The 18534-nt window shown below is 50.9% G+C and overlaps 5 protein-coding genes across 5 annotated transcripts; 3 read left to right on the forward strand and 2 right to left on the reverse strand.

Moving 5' to 3' along the window:
- The first annotated feature begins 1569 nt into the window (after positions 1-1569).
- LOC129197656 (scale keratin-like) lies at positions 1570-1975 on the forward strand. Its single transcript, XM_054806291.1, has one exon. It carries the CDS (start codon positions 1610-1612, stop codon positions 1973-1975), a length of 366 nt encoding a protein of 121 aa, XP_054662266.1. The 5' UTR covers positions 1570-1609.
- A 2492-nt stretch (positions 1976-4467) lies between these two features.
- On the reverse strand, positions 4468-4873 carry LOC129197658 (scale keratin-like). The gene has a single exon (XM_054806293.1). The coding sequence runs from the start codon at positions 4831-4833 to the stop codon at positions 4468-4470; it is 366 nt and encodes a 121-aa protein (XP_054662268.1). The 5' UTR covers positions 4834-4873.
- Positions 4874-9999: 5126 nt separating this feature from the next.
- LOC129197661 (scale keratin-like) lies at positions 10000-10365 on the forward strand. The gene has a single exon (XM_054806297.1). It carries the CDS (start codon positions 10000-10002, stop codon positions 10363-10365), a length of 366 nt encoding a protein of 121 aa, XP_054662272.1.
- A 2292-nt stretch (positions 10366-12657) lies between these two features.
- Positions 12658-13407, reverse strand: LOC129197497 (scale keratin-like). The gene is made up of 3 exons (XM_054805986.1): positions 13205-13407; positions 12894-13063; positions 12658-12839 (listed from the first exon to the last, which is right to left on the reverse strand). The coding sequence occupies exons 1-3, from the start codon at positions 13405-13407 to the stop codon at positions 12658-12660; spliced, it is 555 nt and encodes a 184-aa protein (XP_054661961.1).
- A 3855-nt stretch (positions 13408-17262) lies between these two features.
- LOC129197628 (scale keratin-like) lies at positions 17263-17976 on the forward strand. The gene is made up of 2 exons (XM_054806257.1): positions 17263-17740; positions 17795-17976. Exons 1-2 carry the CDS (start codon positions 17263-17265, stop codon positions 17974-17976), a joined length of 660 nt encoding a protein of 219 aa, XP_054662232.1.
- Positions 17977-18534: the final 558 nt, after the last annotated feature.

The raw sequence follows: 18534 nt of genomic DNA on the forward strand, positions 1-18534 counted from the left end.
TCTGCGTGTCCCAGCCACGGGGCTCCTTCCTCCTCCCGCCGGGGCTCAGCCCGCCCTGGCCGTCCAAGCCTGCTGCCGGCTCGCCCGCTGCCGGCAGAGCTCTCCTGGCCAGGGAGGCCCCACGCCGGCCCCTGCCAGAGGAGGCAGAGAGCCGCAGGCACCCACCTACCCTTTTCCCGAGCAGAGCAGAGCAGAGCAGAGCAGAGCGAAGCAGGAGCGGCGGATGCCAGCGCTCAGCCAGGGCGGCGCTTTTATGCCGGGCTGGCGAGCGTGGGGAGGAGCTGGTCATGCTGGGGGCACGTGGCCCGTGGCGGCCGAAGCCCGGCCTCCTCCCTGCGTGGCACGGGGCTGTTTTGCTGACGCCGTTTCCTCACCAGCCCCAACCCGCTCTATCAGCCCCTGCAATTACCCCGCTCGGACGCTTGCCAGCTGCCACCAAATGGGCCAAATGAGCCCCGCTGTCTTTTCATTATCTCGGTGTGTAAGAGGGCACGCAGCGTGACAAAGGCCGACTGCAAGCGCCCTGCGTGCCATAGCTCTTCCCCAAGGGCTTGGTCTCGGGGCGGCCCCATGCCTTCTTTGCAGACAGACCAACAGGCAAAACCAGGGTCCGGGCGCTGGCCAAGAAAGCAGCCTAGCAAAGGCTTCCCGCGTGCCAGCGACTGCATGACTTATGCCGTGTGGCTATTATCTGCAGAGGCGCGAGCTTACGAAATGCCAAATCAAAGGCACTCCTCTCGGGCACTGCTCGCTCAGCACCAGGCATGGCTCGCCAGCCCAACGGAACCGGCTTCCATCCGCCTGCAGGTGTTGTGCTGGCCATCGATGTCTGCAAGGGTGGGGGAGAAAGACCCCTGCTGCTCTTGCCCGAGGCACGTGATGCAAGGAGCACAGACCCCCCCGGGCCCATGTGGCACAGGCTCCTTCCAGGCCTCTCCCAGCCCCGCCGGCCCCTCGCAAGTCTCCTGGGAGCTCCACTGCTGGGGGACGCTGCTGGGCAGGGACTTCCCTCAGGGTGCTGGGGAGATGGGAGCCCTGTCTGAACACACAGCCGTAGCAGCCCTGGCTGGGCTGGCCCCGCTGGCACTCGTGGCGGCTCTCCTCCCCGCAGAGCCTGGCTGCCAGCACGGGGCAGAGGTGTCCTCCAAGTACGAGACAGGCAAGGAGGATGCGCAGAAGCACGGCCCTCTCCTGCCGTGCGCAGCCCCAGCAGGGAGATGCCTGCTGTCATTGAGCCCACGAAGCAGGAAGGGGAGGAAAGCCTCGGAAGCGGCATGTGCTGGTCTGGCGAGGGGATGCTGACTCAGGGAGGGGCAGGAGCAGGACAGCCCTGTCATCGTAGTCGGCAGGAGGGAGTGCCGCCTCTGCAGATTGGCCCAGGTGGTGCTGAGCAATGGCGGGGCCACTATAAAACCTCTGCCTCCTCCAGGCTCTCCCTATCACTGCTCTGGCCGCCTTCTCCTCGAGGAACAGGGTAAGTCTGCGAGCGCTTCTCCTCCTGGCCCCCTGCTCTGGCCCCGGCCCCTGCGCCTGCCTGGGGCGCTCCCCTCTGCTGCTCTCTTGCAATCTCTGCCCTCTTGCAGAGCACCCACCCATCCCGCGCACCAAGATGTCTTGCTACGACCTGTGCCCACCGAAAACCAGCGTCGCCGTCCCCCAGCCCATCGCCGAGAGCTGCAACGAGCTGTGCGCCCGGCAGTGCCCCGACTCGACGGCCTTCATCCAGCCGCCCCCCGTGGTCGTCACCTTCCCCGGCCCCATCCTCAGCTCCTTCCCCCAGCAAGCCGTGGTGGGCTCCTCCGGAGCACCCGCCTTTGGGGGCTCCCTGGGGCTGGGAGGCCTCTACGGCGCCGGGGCCACCCTGGGCTCGGGGGGCCTCTGCACCTTTGGCAGACCCTACGCTTCTCCCGCCTGCAGCCCTTGCGTCTTGCCCCGCTACAGCAAGAAGCTCTGGGACACCTGTGGGCCCTGCTAGACCCAGCCCAGCCCCAGGCGCTGCCCCCAGCCCAAACACCAACGCTACCACCACCCGTGCAGGCCTGAGCTGGCGGGCACGGGGCACTGAGGGCTGCTGAGCATCCCCAGCCCCAGACAACGCCTGGGCCGCTGGCCGTGCCGCACACCCTCGGCCCTTCCCTGCCCTCTTCCCCTGCCCTCTGCTCTCCTCCCCTCCGCTCTCCTCCCAGCTCTCAAGACGGGGCAGGAGCTGCACCCAAAAGGCTCTGCGTGGACCGTGCCACAAGTCCTGGGCATCTGGAACGCCGCACCAAGGGGGCTCGCGCAGCCAGAAGCCATGCTCTGGAGAAGATCCCTCTGCCTCCCCCAACACCGGGCAACCAGCCTCTCGGCGTCTTGCCCACCTTCTCTCTGACAATCTCTCCTGCCCCTCTGGGCACAATAAAGCTCTCCTGCATCCAAGTCCCGCCTCCCTCTCTCCTTCTGCCAAGTTGGGAAGATCCCCGGGGTGGGTTCCAGCAGGTGTGGGAGGGCAACTGCTGGTCCCGAGATGCCCAAGCGAGGTGAGGGGCGTCTGTGTTGGGAGAGGGAGGATGCAGGCAGCAGGCTAGCGGGGGGAGAGAGCCTTTTGGTGGGGCTTGCAGGGGCTGGGGAAAGGGCAGAGAGCAGGAGAGGCACTGCCAGTGCTCCTTTGCCTGGCCGCCTCAGCCCGGGAGTGGCACCAGCTCCGCCAGGTCCCGCAGCTCCGCAGAAGCACAGCAGCATCTCCGGGCGTCTGCAAAGAGGAGGCTGGACGAGAGGCAGTGCTAAAGCCGGCGCTTGGGAAATGGCCGTCGATTGCTGGAGAGCAGCTTGTCGGGAAAGGCCCTGGGGCTGCTGGGGGACACCAAGGTGAGCGCGAGCGGCAACCTGCCTTTGGGCAAAGGGGGCCAGCGGTGTCCTGGGCTGCCTGCGGAGGCGTGTGGCCGGAGGCGGAGGGAGGGGATCCTTGTCCTCCACCCAGGCCTGGCGAGGCCACCCCTGCGGTGCTGTGTCCAGTGCTGGGCTCCCCAGCACAGGAGAGACGTGGGGCTACCTGAGACAGTCCAGCAAAGGGCCCCACGCAGATAGGGAAAGGGAGAGGGAGCTGGTGTCCTCTGGGGAGAGCCTGAGAGAGCTGGGACTGTTTCTGCTAGCCCCGAGGAGGCTCAGGGCATCTCATCAATGGCCACACATGCCTGAAGGGCATCAAGGCGTCAAGCAGATGGAGCCAGGCTCTTCTCAGAGATGCCCGGTGCCAGAGGGCACAAGAGGCAATGGGCGCCAATTGAAACACCAGAGGCTCAGCGTCAACATCCCAAAAGAGTGCGTGACCGTGAGGATGAGCGAGCACTGGCACAGGTTTCCCCGGGAGGTTGTGGAGTCTCCGTCCTTGGAGAGGTGCAAAAGCTGTCTGGACATGGTGCTGGGCAGCCAGCTCTGGGTGACCCTGCTTGAGGCAGCAGCATGAGAAGATGCCCAGCAAAGGCTCCTGCCACAGTAATCCGCCTGTGATTTCTGTGCTTGAAGGTCTGCGGCAGAGAACCAGGGAGCAGTGAGCGTGTTGGTGTGCGCGCTGTGGGTGAGATGTGGAAGGGGAAGTATAAGAGGGCAGGGGAAGGGGCAGAAGAAGATGCAAGGGAAGGGGGAGGGGAAGGAGAAGAGGGAAGGGGAGAAGGAAAAGGAAGGACGAGAAGGAGAGAAAAGGGAAGGAGAAGGAGAAGAAGGAGAAGAGGAGGAAAAGGAGAAGGGGGAGAAGAAGGGGAAAGGAAAGGGAAAGAGGACAGGGAAGGGGAAGGGGGAGGGCAAGGGCAAGGGCAAGGGGAAGCCTCCACATTGCTTTCTCTCCCCGGGCCTTTAGCAGAGCTGTGGAGGCACAAAGGGGCTGGAGGCGTGGCAGCCATTGCGCCTGGCTGGCTCCAAGCCCCTGGGGCAGCCCCACTCATGCCCAGGGAGGCTGCGGGTCTGCAAACGCCCCCAGGCTGCATGTCCTGCAGGCAGGGCCCTTGGAGCTCAGCTGCAGGGCCTTGTGCGGCCAGAGCTGCCAGGGCTGAGGGGTCTCTGCAAAGGCAGTTGAGCCTGGCTCTGCCGGGGCCGTGCGACTAGTCTGTCTCGGCTCGGGTGCAGGGTACGTGCAGGGCGAGGGAGCCCTCACGCCCATGCAGGGTCTTGAAAGGAACAATGGAGAGGCAGGTGTTGGATGCAGGATTGTTTTATTGCAAGGGCAGGAAAGCACGCGCTGGAGAAAGACACATAAGGCAGAGGCAGTCAGGTTGTCGCCCCGGGCTTCAAGCGAGGTGTTCCTTCAGGCTTCTCCCAGGCGGTGGCTGGTGCAGAGACAAGCAAGTGCCCTGTGGGACGATGGTGGAGTCATGCACCTGGGCACGGGCAGGAGCAATCAGGAGGAGAGGCGGCATGGAGAGAGGAGGGGAGAAAGGAGAGAGCGTGTGAGGCTGAGGTGGCCCAGGGCCTTTGGGGTTGTGGGAGGTGGGTCTAGCAGGGCCCACAGGTGTCCCAGAGCTTCTTGCTGTAGCGGGGCAAGACGCAAGGGCTGCAGGCGGGAGAAGCGTAGGGTCTGCCAAAGGTGCAGAAGCCCCCCGAGCCCAGGGTGGCCCCGGCGCCATAGAGGCCTCCCAGCCCCAGGGAGCCCCCAAAGGCGGGTGCTCCGGAGGAGCCCACCACGGCTTGCTGGGGGAAGGAGCTGAGGATGGGGCCGGGGAAGGTGACGACCACGGGGGGCGGCTGGATGAAGGCCGTCGAGTCGGGGCACTGCCGGGCGCACAGCTCGTTGCAGCTCTCGGCGATGGGCTGGGGGACGGCGACGCTGGTTTTCGGTGGGCTCAGGTCGTAGCAAGACATCTTGGTGCACGGGATGGGTGGGTGCTCTGCAAGAGGGCAGAGATTGCAAGAGAGCAGCAGAGGGGAGCGCCCCAGGCAGGCGCAGGGGCCGGGGCCAGAGCAGGGGGCCAGGAGGAGAAGCGCTCGCAGACTTACCCTGTTCCTCGAGGAGAAGGCGGCCAGAGCAGTGATAGGGAGAGCCTGGAGGAGGCAGAGGTTTTATAGTGGCCCCGCCATTGCTCAGCACCACCTGGGCCAATCTGCAGAGGTGGCACTCCCTCCTGCCGACTACGATGACAGGGCTGTCCTGCTCCTGCCCCTCCCTGAGTCAGCATCCCCTCGCCAGACCAGCACATGCCGCTTCCGAGGCTTTCCTCCCCTTCCTGCTTCGTGGGCTCAATGACAGCAGGCATCTCCCTGCTGGGGCTGCGCACGGCAGGAGAGGGCCGTGCTTCTGCGCATCCTCCTTGCCTGTCTCGTACTTGGAGGACACCTCTGCCCCGTGCTGGCAGCCAGGCTCTGCGGGGAGGAGAGCCGCCACGAGTGCCAGCGGGGCCAGCCCAGCCAGGGCTGCTACGGCTGTGTGTTCAGACAGGGCTCCCATCTCCCCAGCACCCTGAGGGAAGTCCCTGCCCAGCAGCGTCCCCCAGCAGTGGAGCTCCCAGGAGACTTGCGAGGGGCCGGCGGGGCTGGGAGAGGCCTGGAAGGAGCCTGTGCCACATGGGCCCGGGGGGGTCTGTGCTCCTTGCATCACGTGCCTCGGGCAAGAGCAGCAGGGGTCTTTCTCCCCCACCCTTGCAGACATCGATGGCCAGCACAACACCTGCAGGCGGATGGAAGCCGGTTCCGTTGGGCTGGCGAGCCATGCCTGGTGCTGAGCGAGCAGTGCCCGAGAGGAGTGCCTTTGATTTGGCATGTCGTAAGCTCGCGCCTCTGCAGATAATAGCCACATGGCATAAGTCATGCAGTCGCTGGCACGCGGGAAGCCTTTGCTAGGCTGCTTTCTTGGCCAGCGCCAAGAAAGCAAGAAGCTCTGGGACTCCTGTGGGCCCTGCTAGACCCAGATGGAGATCTTTCATATCTGTTCATGAATGAAGAATCTTTCTAGAATCTGTTCATCCAAAATGTTGCAACTCTTAATATTTTGTATAAAGCTTTTATTTTTCTTTTCTTAATTCATTACTTTCACTCTTTTTTCACAGATCTCTTCCCTAATATGCATTTTTGTAAATCTTCTATAGCTTACAGCTCCATTGTTCTTTCACTTAATACTTGTCTTTAGTTTTTGTTACATGTATATCATGTTAATTGCCATATTTATTTAGCTTTTGTTGAAGTTTAATCTTGACAACTTTAAGAGTAGATATTTTTAGCTTCATTTTTTCATTTCCTGTTCCCTTTTCTTCCTTGTTTGGTGTACTCTGTTTTATTCATCATGTTTTTCCCAATAAATCTTTTTTGCATCATTTATTTATGTATTTATGTATTTATTTATTCATTTTTATACTAAGCATTGTTGAGGATTCATCGTACTTTATACCTGTTCATCATACCGACAATATTATGCTCCACTGCTAGTCCGTATTCTCTGTTTACTTCAAAAGATGTGGTATATTCCCTCTTCCTATGTGTTCCATACTACTGATTTTTTTGAGTAATATTTTTCATTCCTGGCCAATTACATACACATTTAGTAGAGAGAGCAACAAAGTTAAAGATTAAAAATAGTTGTTGCCAGCCTATCCGTATTTTCTTGCTCTTAAGTTTTTTCTTTAACTTCAAAAATGATCTCCTGCACCTTACTCCTGTAATACTTTTTTTTTGTCTCTTCTGCTTAGTTGATATTAATTAGCATCTGATCCTTAATATATTTTAAAATACAGTATGAATTTTCTGAATTTTTTGATGCTCTCTGCTGTCGTGATATTAAACCTTCTCTTTCTTTCCTTTCCATTAAAATACATTCTAAATTCTCTCTCATGATAAATTTTGTCAGACTTTCTAATTTTTAAGAGGTACTTTAAGACACTAATAAATCTCCACGCCAGTGAAATACTCCTGTCTCTCATTTAAAATTTAGAAATTACAATTAATTTTGTAAATATCACCTTTCAACTCTCTTAATGTCCTGTCTTTAACATCTAGCCTTTCAAGTTCACCCTTTCTGGTTTCTTAAATTTCAAGAAGAGACGCTGGAAAGAACAGGAAGTTTTTATCGCAGTCCTCCTGACGAAGAGAGCTGTAGACACTCTGTGAAAGGAGCAGACTACCCTGGATGACACAGCAGGGAAAGTTGGGCAGGGACAGAGCTGGCCAGCCCCAGCGGCTATGAACCACAACCTGATTAGGGGAATGATATGACTGACAGTGACTCCCTGTTTAGTCTGATGGGATTAATCACCACTGGGACAGGCAAGTCACATTATAACAACAAAACAGCATGCATAAATCATTAGTCAGTGTTTCTAAAGTGCTTTGATATCTTTTGTTCCTGAGTTGCTTGAGAAAATCTGCAATAAGCACTTTTTTTTCCCACGGGAACCCCCAAAAGACATTTTGTAATTCAGAGACCATTTAAATCACAATGTTATTAAATACAAAGTAGTGCTACCAAGTGGAGAGAGGAAATAGAGGACTTTGATGTGGAGAGGGTTTGTTGTCCTGAGGCAGAGCAATGACGCACAACTTGCTCTGACTTGCAGACTTTGTGGTAAAATGTAAATCTAGGCAAGAAAGTCACCCCCAAGCTGGGAGAGGTGGATTGTAGTAATTCACTTTCTATGCCTGGAGAGTGTTTTTTGTCTTCCCCTGCAATAAATGCAGGGCATTTTTTTTGTTGGGGAAACAGTCCCTTTAGTGAGCTGTTGTTTCCATTTACTTCCCCAGTCACAACTCCTCTCAAACCACAAGAATACAATACAGAAAAAAACCTACTCAGAAATCTAAACACAATTCCTTCATCACCTGAAGAGAAAACAAAAATATTGGGGTGAAACTGTATCACAAAAAGAAATATTCAGCTTAGACATTGCAGGAATTAATACCAGATATTTCAGCTCTGGGGGCTTCTCAGAGATGACAATGAAAAGGGTCTGTAAAAACATGGGTAAAAACCTAAAAATTGGAATAAAAGAAACCAACTGTCCTCTGAAAAAGCACAGAAAAAGGGTAAATAATCACAAATGTATGTAGAATTTTTTCTGAAAATATAGTTTGAAATAATTACGTATTTTCACCTGATATACAGCAAATGTGACAACTTATTCTAACAGAGAATTTGATCAAGAATGTTGAAAGGATTTTCTTTAATTAATGAAAAGAAGAGCTACGTTAATATTGACCCATGACTTCTAATGGCACAAATCATGATCTAATTAAAGTAATAGTGAGCACCACCTTGTTTCCTGTACATTAAAGCAAATGTGATTGTGTAACACTGAAGCGTCTAAATCACTCACACATTTTCATACATTGACACAACACCAAACATTAGCTGGGTTGAACACCAACTAATGAATGTTTGTGAAATCATTACAAAGTACTTTTTTCTCAAGAAGCCCTAGAACATACTTGATAAGAGTTAACACCCACAACATCTAACAAAAAACCTTTATCTGCTGCTTGGATTTTTCCTCAAAATTGTACATCTTTTGGTGGATCATGGGCAGGGGTGGGACTTCATACATTTCTGGATGGTGATTTCTTTGACTTCCTAGCTCAAATCACTGTCAGCAGAACCATGGGCCCCTTTAAAGCTGAATTTCAGTTCCCACTTAAACTCTTTTAGTGAAACAAAATGATTTTTTTACATTGGATTAAGTTGCTACTCAAAAGACTGTTCCTCTCAATGGAAAGGTGTTGGGGAATTGTCATGTGTGTGTGATGATCTCAGCTGATATTCATGACCACTTGAAATCCATCTTAGGTAAACAAGGTTTATTTAAGGGATGGAAAAGACGAATTCCTGGGTAGTCCTAGGATAAGATGCTCTCTGTCTCCAATTACTTCACCAGATAAATTTAGGACTGTTAAGAAAAAAATGTACATGTCAGCCAAAGATGAGTCTTACAAAATCTCTGAGCAGACAAGCTTGTGACAGCTCTGTAAAGGAAGAAGTAACATGTGGAGTCAGCTTAACACACATGGTAATTTCAGTGAGGTCACTATAATGATACCAAGAATTACAGTAGCCAATTAAGACCCAAGATTAAAGAAATCATGATGGTGTAACACAGACATCACACGATTTGAATAATATCATAACCATGATAAAGACAAAATTTTCATCACTGAAAGCTGTTAAACAATTTCTGTTAGGCAGCCAAAGGCAACCCCTAGCACCAAGCAAGATTCAAACCTCATAGGAATGCTGAGAAACTCTATATAAGCTCCAGCCCCTGAGTTCATCCAGACACTTCTTTTGGCTTATTCGCCTTACTGACCTTCGTGAGTATGGGTTTTTTATTTCTATTTACTTAATCGGAAACTGTATCAGAGTAGTTGTAGAAGATTCCTATAGGTACGCTCAGATTTTGGGCAACATTAGATTGTTTCTGTCTGTAAACACTCTTCATGAAAGCAGTGGTAAATGCAGGATTTGGGAGGCTGGGTGTGAGAGCAGAAACTCTGAGAAATTGATTCCACTTCCTAAGCCAAATAAAAGCTTAAAAATCAAAGAGGAAAATACTGTTAATTCAGATAATTATTTTAATATTTTATAAAATTTAAGATAAATGTATAAGATGGCCATCTTCTCAGCTGTGTTCAGTAGCATTCTTGAAGACATAAATTAACCTTTGCATTTCAAGCAAAGCCACATCTAAATCGGTCTATTTCCCCACTTTGGGGAACTCTGTGGTAGGTGAGACTGAGGTTCTTAAACTGTTCTTCAGAGTGTGTGTTTGCACGTAGTGTAAGACACATCCATGTGAAGCTAGAAGAAAGATCCATCTGTGGGGCCTGGTCATTCCTGGGGTGGTTTTATACAGTCAGAGACTTTGGATCTAGGTGCTCAGCTAGTCATAATGAAGTTGATCCAGGCTGCACATGGAACATACGCTAGAACACAGGAAAGAACATAGTAATTTTACTCATATCAGCATTTTAAACTTTATCTCATAAATCTTCTACCTTTTTTTTAGTCTTTTCCATCTCTTCCCATTGCAAACCAATCTCCACACCTGCAAGATGTCTTGCTACGACCTGAGCCCACCGAAAACCAGCGTCGCCGTCCCCCAGCCCATCGCCGAGAGCTGCAACGAGCTGTGCGCCCGGCAGTGCCCCGACTCGACGGCCTTCATCCAGCCGCCCCCCGTGGTCGTCACCTTCCCCGGCCCCATCCTCAGCTCCTTCCCTCAGCAAGCCGTGGTGGGCTCCTCCGGAGCACCCGCCTTTGGGGGCTCCCTGGGGCTGGGAGGCCTCTACGGCGCTGGGGCCACCCTGGGCTCGGGGGGCCTCTGCACCTTTGGCAGACCCTACGCTTCTCCCGCCTGCAGCCCTTGCGTCTTGCCCCGCTACAGCAAGAAGCTCTGGGACACCTGTGGGCCCTGCTAGACCCAGCCCAGCCCCAGGCGCTGCCCCCAGCCCAAACACCAACGCTACCACCACCCGTGCAGGCCTGAGCTGGCGGGCACGGGGCGCTGAGGGCTGCTGAGCATCCCCAGCCCCAGACAACGCCTGGGCCGCTGGCCGTGCCGCACACCCTCGGCCCTTCCCTGCCCTCTTCTCCTGCCCTCTGCTCTCCTCCCCTCCGCTCTCCTCCCAGCTCTCAAGACGGGGCAGGAGCTGCACCCAAAAGGCTCTGCGTGGACCGTGCCACAAGTCCTGGGCATCTGGAACGCCGCACCAAGGGGGCTCGCGCAGCCAGAAGCCATGCTCTGGAGAAGATCCCTCTGCCTCCCCCAACACCGGGCAACCAGCCTCTCGGCGTCTTGCCCACCTTCTCTCTGACAATCTCTCCTGCCCCTCTGGGCACAATAAAGCTCTCCTGCATCCAAGTCCCGCCTCCCTCTCTCCTTCTGCCAAGTTGGGAAGATCCCCGGGGTGGGTTCCAGCAGGTGTGGGAGGGCAACTGCTGGTCCCGAGATGCCCAAGCGAGGTGAGGGGCGTCTGTGTTGGGAGAGGGAGGATGCAGGCAGCAGGCTAGCGGGGGGAGAGAGCCTTTTGGTGGGGCTTGCAGGGGCTGGGGAAAGGGCAGAGAGCAGGAGAGGCACTGCCAGTGCTCCTTTGCCTGGCCACCTCAGCCCGGGAGCGGCACCAGCTCCGCCAGGTCCTGCTGCTCTTTTGCTTCCAGGCATGACTTTGGATTGAGGAGCCCCTTCAGTTACCTGCAAGACTCCAGGGCCCCTCTTGGCTATGGGATTTCAGCCTTGTCACACTCAGAAGCATGTAGTGCAGCCCATGTTCTTTACACCAGTACAACCGATTCCTCTGCAGTAGCTGTGGGTCATGCTAAAGTTTGGTGCTTCATCTCCTGAAAGTGTTAATCTCCTTTTTCTTTGGATTAATGATCTACATTCTTCCTGTCTTGGTTCTTATTTTATGCTGTTTGAGGATATTTGTCATGGAGCAATTTAAGAAATGTGGGGATTTTAAACTCTCTCAACAAAGGAGAGGTGGTTTGTAGTGTTATTTTCCTCTAACTTTCATTGTTACTAAAGTCCTGCTGCATAATACAATCAGATTTCTTCTTCCTCTCCTTTTAAGTGTGGCTTTGTTAACAGTCTTATAGGTTGTGAAGTTCAGCTTTTGGTATCCGGTTTCTGTCCGACAGACAAAAGCAGTTCACAAACCCTGCAGAAATCACACTCCTACATTTCATGGGGTTTTCCCCTTGTTCCCCTAGCTGCTGTGGTTTTATGGTAACAAGAACATTTAGAGCTAAGAAAAGAACCCACATTTTCTTCATCATTTAATTGAGTTATTTTGTCAAAGAGATCAGAGTCCATGAACTCATCCGAGCTCAACGCTCAATTCACACTGTACATCCCATCACGGCATCTATGAACGATGGCTCAGGAAACCACCCATTCAAAGGAAAACATACCAAACATGTCAATGAGAACTAGGAATGAATTTCAAATACCACAAAGTATTTCCCACTCAGGAAAGAAACTCATCACTGTGAGATTTTCATTTTACCATAATAAGGTATTTTGATTTTTTAAACTTATTTGTAGAGTTTAATTGAAAGCAAATCTGTACAGCAATGTGGTTCAACATAATGACATGAATACAGAAAACTATTTTCAAGCCATTATTCGGTCACTTTGCACTGACAGAAAACTTCTTCAGAGTACCTATTGAATAAAATCGTCCAAAAATAAACACTTAAGCCACACTTAAGAACTGCATGAAGGGCTGAAAAAAAGTTCATTTTTTGTCATGAAACCTGGACTGCTGAGGAAATCCAGGCTCTTCTTCCCTACACAACATTGAATATCGCTCCGAGAGGAGGCTGAAGAACAAATGAAAAGCAGAGAGGCTCTTGTGCAACACCATGGGGTTTTAATGTGAAGGAGAAGCACAGTACCCAATTACAGAAAATGAAGGCAATACAAGGGGAAATGTGTGAGGCAGGTATCACACTGTGGTACCAGTGCCCTGCTCAGGACCCAGGGGACAGCCGAGGTGATGGAGGGATGCAGGGGATACCGAGGCTCAGCCGTGCAGCCAGGGCACGCCGTGGCATAGAGGAGTGGGCTGCTGGGCACACACAGCTTCCTCCTCTCCCCATGCCGGGGCAGCTGATGCATGCTGCTGGTCCCCGTGGCTCTTGCTCCATGTCCTCATGCCACGGGCCTTGCTTCAGGGCTGTTGCTGGTGCTGGACACCACCCTGGGGGCTTTAGAAAGACCCACAGCTTCCACGGCGGGACCTGCCCCACCTCTGGGCACCAGGGAGGTAATATCCCGTGCCACAGGAGGAGAAGCCAGAGCTGTAGGACCTCCCGCAGTTGCCAAAGCTGCTGGACCCATATTGGCCCCCATAGCCCAGGGAGCCCCCGTAGCCCATGTCATCTCCATAACCTAGAGAACGGCCACACCCGAGTGAGCCCCTACGGCCTCCATAGCCTCCCAAACCAAAGGAGCTGCCATAGCCCCGGGAGCCCCCATAGCCAAAGGAGCCCCCATAGCCCAGAGAGCTCCCATAGCCCCCCAAACCAAAGGAGCTGCCATAGCCCCGGGAGCCCCCATAGCCAAAGGAGCCCCCATAGCCCAGAGAGCTCCCATAGCCCCCCAAACCAAAGGAGCTGCCATAGCCCTGGGAGCCCACATAGCCCCGGGAGCCCCCATAGCCAGAGGACACCCCCAAGCCCAGGGAGCCCCCATAGCCGCCCAGGGAGCCCCCATAGCCACCCAGGGAGCTTTGGGAACTGAAGGATCTCCCCAACCAGGCTGGGCCTGATGATCCCACAACACTCTCCTGAGGAAAAGAGCTGAGTATGGGTCCTGGGACTGTCACCACAGCTGGTGGTGGGAGAATCACTGCTCTGGAGTCGGGGCATTGCTGCACACACAGCTCATTGTAGGTCTCGGCATTTGGCTGAGGGCAGGTCACCCCACAGGGTCTGTAGGACTCGCTGTAGCAAGACATCCTTCTTGTGATGGCTGTGAATCTGCAATGCACAGCAGTAAGGAGGTTTGAGATGCAGAACTTTTCAACTGACTCTAGATGCCTGTGTTTGGTTCATAGTCAGTGGTAACTGTGACAGCTCAGAGTTCATTACCTTGCAAACTATACCTACATCTGGTCACATAAATCACATCCTAGACTCTGTTTACTGTCTAGATTCCCTAGATGTCATACACAAATGCAGACATCTAGTGTCATGTATGGTGAATCCCACACTTGACATCACTCGTGTTGCTTGTAGCATGATGAATCTAATTTATTAAGACCACCTGAAACAGACTGAAGTTTGGTGATGTATTTCCAGCAAGTTAAGAAGAGTTAGATATAACCAGCTATTTCTACAGTTTCATATTGCTTCCTCAGTAACACTTAACTTCCAAATAGGGATATTTGCCCTTATGGAGCAAGTACTACCGCAAGGTGGTAGATACTATGATCACTCTGATATTTTTAAATTTTATAACACATATAGATCCTGAACTGGAACTAAAATGTGTGAGAAATGGTTATTCAAAGTGGCATAGTAAAACTTCCCATTTTGTTCTAAGAATAACACCTTCTGACACCCACAGTTCTCTAACCTGGCAATCCATAGCATCATGTAGAATTCAGCATCAACAGAAAAAAAACTTAAGAAGGAGAGTGGTTGAGCCAAATCAGACTTACCCTGTTCACCAAGGAGAATAAGCCAGGAGATGTGGATAGAGAGGCTCAGAGTGGAGACAGCTTTTATACATTTCTCAAACTGCTTACAGGTATGAAACACCCTTTGTGCCTCAGGTCCTACATAGTAACAAAACAACCTTCACATTGAGGGATTTAATTTTGCTTGCTTTGCACTGCCACTCCCCACCTTCAAAACCAGGTGTGATACAATGACAGTACCAACTTATGGGCACTGGTCTGGTGAATGACAAGATCTCCCAGACATCTAATACCCAGCACCAGCATTGGGGCATCTGCTATTTAATTCCACTTTAAGTCTTAAGATACTAAGTTTGATTTTTAAGGTAGATGAGTAAGGATCAATTAAAATTATCTGTCTTTTAAAAATAGTTCCATTTAAGTGAATACTACAAAAATACATGCAAGCTAGATAAAAAGAGGGAGAGGTAATAGAAGGAATTTTAGGTATCTGCATCTGGTTTAGAAACATAGGGGTTTTAACATCTGTATTTGCAGATCAAATACCATTAATTACTTATGAATTAAAAGGTGGATTCCACTGTTATTTTTACTGCTGTCTTTGAAATGTCATTGAGGCAGAGACACTTCAGAGGTGTTCCAGATCCTCCTAGGAATGATAAAAGGCTTCACAAACACCCACTAAAAATTCATATTTGATGTGTCGTACCATTGTTATACACAAACACGCAACTGTCAACATGCAAATCTTCTGTAAGAGCATCAATTTAGAGATGTGTGAATGAAGCACTCTGTGTCATTAGGCACAGCTTCATGCATAAGAGGGGGGTCATTTAGAGGTGAGAACTAGTTATCTGGAGAGGCTAAGTGCAGAGATTTTAGGACATCAGTTTGAGAACCCATGTTTTTCAGAACATGGACAGATAGCTAGTTAAGTCTGAAAATTCAGATAATTTTTAATGGGGCTCTTTCCCACCCACCCCTAGAATTTAAGGCAATAGACATTTCAGGCATATTAGCAAAATACTGGCTCATAAAGGGAGATGAAGCTACTATCTATAGTCTGTAGCATGGACATGTCATAACCTTCCCAAACATATTAATACTCAGTAAAATAAAGAACTTGGAATCATGAATGAAAATCAAATCATTGTGAGCATTGAAGTTGCAAATCACAGTGTGGTTAGGGAATCAAAAGGAGTCACATTGGCTGACATATTTTTAAATGATGCTGTTTCACAACAAGGGAGCTTCTAAATCCTACCCTTCTTCATTTAATATGATAATAGCAGAAATTGCAAGCACTAAGTATTAATGAGTATTTGTGAAGCAGCTTAAAGTCATTATCTTCCAGGTGCCTCTCATTATTACCAACAAATCCTGATGACACTTCAAAGGCACAGCTATCTGACAATTTAGAGGTAATTTATAGGCTATCTTTTGCAATATTGTAAAATTAGAAAACAAGCAATTTGCAAATAACTGTGTGATGCCACAGACTCATCCCATTAAAATATATCCTTTTAAATACTATTTTATGAATTTCCTACTTTTTCTTAAGTGGTCAGTACTTCAGGAGCGTGAGGAAAGAAAATTAGGATTGTTTTTAAATGTATATCTAACTGAACTTCCAGAAGTAGAGATTTCAAATGAAATTTTGAAATGTTTGGTATTAGCTTCAGACAGAGACCCTGCCAGCGGTTCTGGCTATATCAATAATGCCTTTTCTGCCTCTTTGGAAGTGCCACTTAGCCAGCCATTCCTCCGCTAACCTTAGTGTCATCTGAATTGTCTCAGAAGACTTGAAAGAAGGATGTTGGGAGAGGTTTCAATGGGCCGATGATAGTTCCACTTAGGTTGTCCCATCTAGTGATGATGGGACTGTACCATTCCCCTCTGTCATTTGACACATGCAGTAAATCAGACACAGATCTCTCAGCCTGGGTTAATTGTAGGTAAACTGAAAAGCTCAGAGCACAAGCTAAAAACTTTGCCAGGGCTTACTGCTTTCACGCTGCTATTAGCAATAGTGATATCCCATCAGGAGTGAGGCTGCATCATGTCAGCTCTTTGCTCTGCTCTATAACAACATTTATAGATCCCTAGCCAACTGCAAGGAGAACTTGGGTCCTCTCAGAGCCAAAGTTCTAGCTCATGTTGGATGACCTTCACCTGGTTTGCGCACGTGGCACCAAAAAGGGCTCCACACCATGTAAGTACTACCTTGAACGTTAAAATGGGACTCATGTGACGCATGACTCTTGTTTTGGCTTTCAGTTGATGACTGTATGGCAACTCTTCGGCTTCAAGTTCCTCAAATCCCCTAAAATGACAATCACAGATAACTGATTGTCATCAGCAGTTGTATCACACCCACACTAACATTTGGGAGGGACAGTGCTGAGGTGGCAAAATAAAAGCTCCCACTATCATGTTTGTTTTGTACCAAATTAGGACCAGAGGCACAAAGGGTGGCTTAAAGAAGCATATAAAAGCTCGTATCACCCACAGTCCTTCTATCCACTTCTCTTGTCTCAGTCTCTGCAGTGAACAAGGTAAGTGTGATTTCACTCTTTTTTCTACTATTATTAGCATTTACTTTAACAAAGCTTTTGTCACAGAGATGACTCCTGCCTGTGTTTTTACAGACTTATATGCTTTGTTTCCTACTGAAAATGTGTCTTTGTCCAGATGCAGCATCAGGAGTCACTGCAGTACGATAGGAAGTAGATCTCCAAGCTATAGAAATACTCGGGGTGACTTACACCTCTGGAAGTCTGAATTAATACATATAGTCAATGAGCCTTTTCTCCTATTCCTGTTGGCTTCTTTTTTACTGGTTCTTACACTTTGGGAGTGCATTCTTGCCAGTCCAAGTTGCTACAGACAAATCTGTCTAATTTATCCAGTACTGAATTTCTGTTTCACATCAAATTATTTACAATGGTGATCATGATGAGATGAAAGAAAGGATACAGGTTGAGTTAATACAAGAATGAATTTTATCTGTTAGCATGTATAAATTTATCTGTTTCCCTGTTAACTTCTGATACTTGAGACATAGTCATCGCTTAATAATCTTGGTTCATCTCCTTGCAGCCTGGTATTGGTTCATTTACCTGAAACCTCCTTACTGCTGTGCATTGCAGATTCACAGCCATCACAAGAAGGATGTCTTGCTACAGCGAGTCCTACAGACCCTGTGGGGTGACCTGCCCTCAGCCAATTGCCGAGACCTACAATGAGCTGTGTGTGCAGCAATGCCCCGACTCCAAAGCAGTGATCCTCCCACCACCAGCTGTGGTGACAGTCCCAGGACCCATACTCAGCTCTTTTCCTCAGGAGAGTGTTGTGGGATCATCAGGCCCAGCCTGGTTGGGGAGTTCCTTCAGTTCCCAAAGCTCCCTGGGTGGCTATGGGGGCTCCCTGGGAGGCTATGGGGGCTCCCTGGGCTTGGGGGTGTCCTCTGGCTATGGGGGCTCCCGGGGCTATGGCAGCTCCTTTGGTTTGGGGGGCTATGGGGGCTCCCGGGGCTATGTGGGCTCCCAGGGCTATGGCAGCTCCTTTGGTTTGGGGGGCTATGGGAGCTCTCTGGGCTATGGGGGCTCCTTTGGCTATGGGGGCTCCCGGGGCTATGGCAGCTCCTTTGGTTTGGGAGGCTATGGAGGCCGTAGGGGCTCACTCGGGTGTGGCCGTTCTCTAGGTTATGGAGATGACATGGGCTACGGGGGCTCCCTGGGCTATGGGGGCCAATATGGGTCCAGCGGCTTTGGCAACTGCGGGAGGTCCTACAGCTCTGGCTTCTCCTCCTGTGGCACGGGATATTACCTCCCTGGTGCCCAGAGGTGGGGCAGGTCCCGCCGTGGAAGCTGTGGGTCTTTCTAAAGCCCCCAGGGTGGTGTCCAGCACCAGCAACAGCCCTGAAGCAAGGCCCGTGGCATGAGGACATGGAGCAAGAGCCACGGGGACCAGCAGCATGCATCAGCTGCCCCGGCATGGGGAGAGGAGGAAGCTGTGTGTGCCCAGCAGCCCACTCCTCTATGCCACGGCGTGCCCTGGCTGCACGGCTGAGCCTCGGTATCCCCTGCATCCCTCCATCACCTCGGCTGTCCCCTGGGTCCTGAGCAGGGCACTGGTACCACAGTGTGATACCTGCCTCACACATTTCCCCTTGTATTGCCTTCATTTTCTGTAATTGGGTACTGTGCTTCTCCTTCACATTAAAACCCCATGGTGTTGCACAAGAGCCTCTCTGCTTTTCATTTGTTCTTCAGCCTCCTCTCGGAGCAAAACTCCCTCATGTGCTGAGATAATTTATCAAACAATCTGCCCTGCTCAATCTCTCTTTAAAATGTGGAATGAAAGTTTAATTGGGATCCTTAAGGCATCAGCAGCATTGTGTTAATGAATGTTTGTTTAGCAATTTAGCAGTCATTATCTTCC

This window comes from Grus americana, chromosome 29 (assembly GCF_028858705.1).
Source record: "Grus americana isolate bGruAme1 chromosome 29, bGruAme1.mat, whole genome shotgun sequence".
NCBI lineage: Eukaryota > Metazoa > Chordata > Aves > Gruiformes > Gruidae > Grus > Grus americana.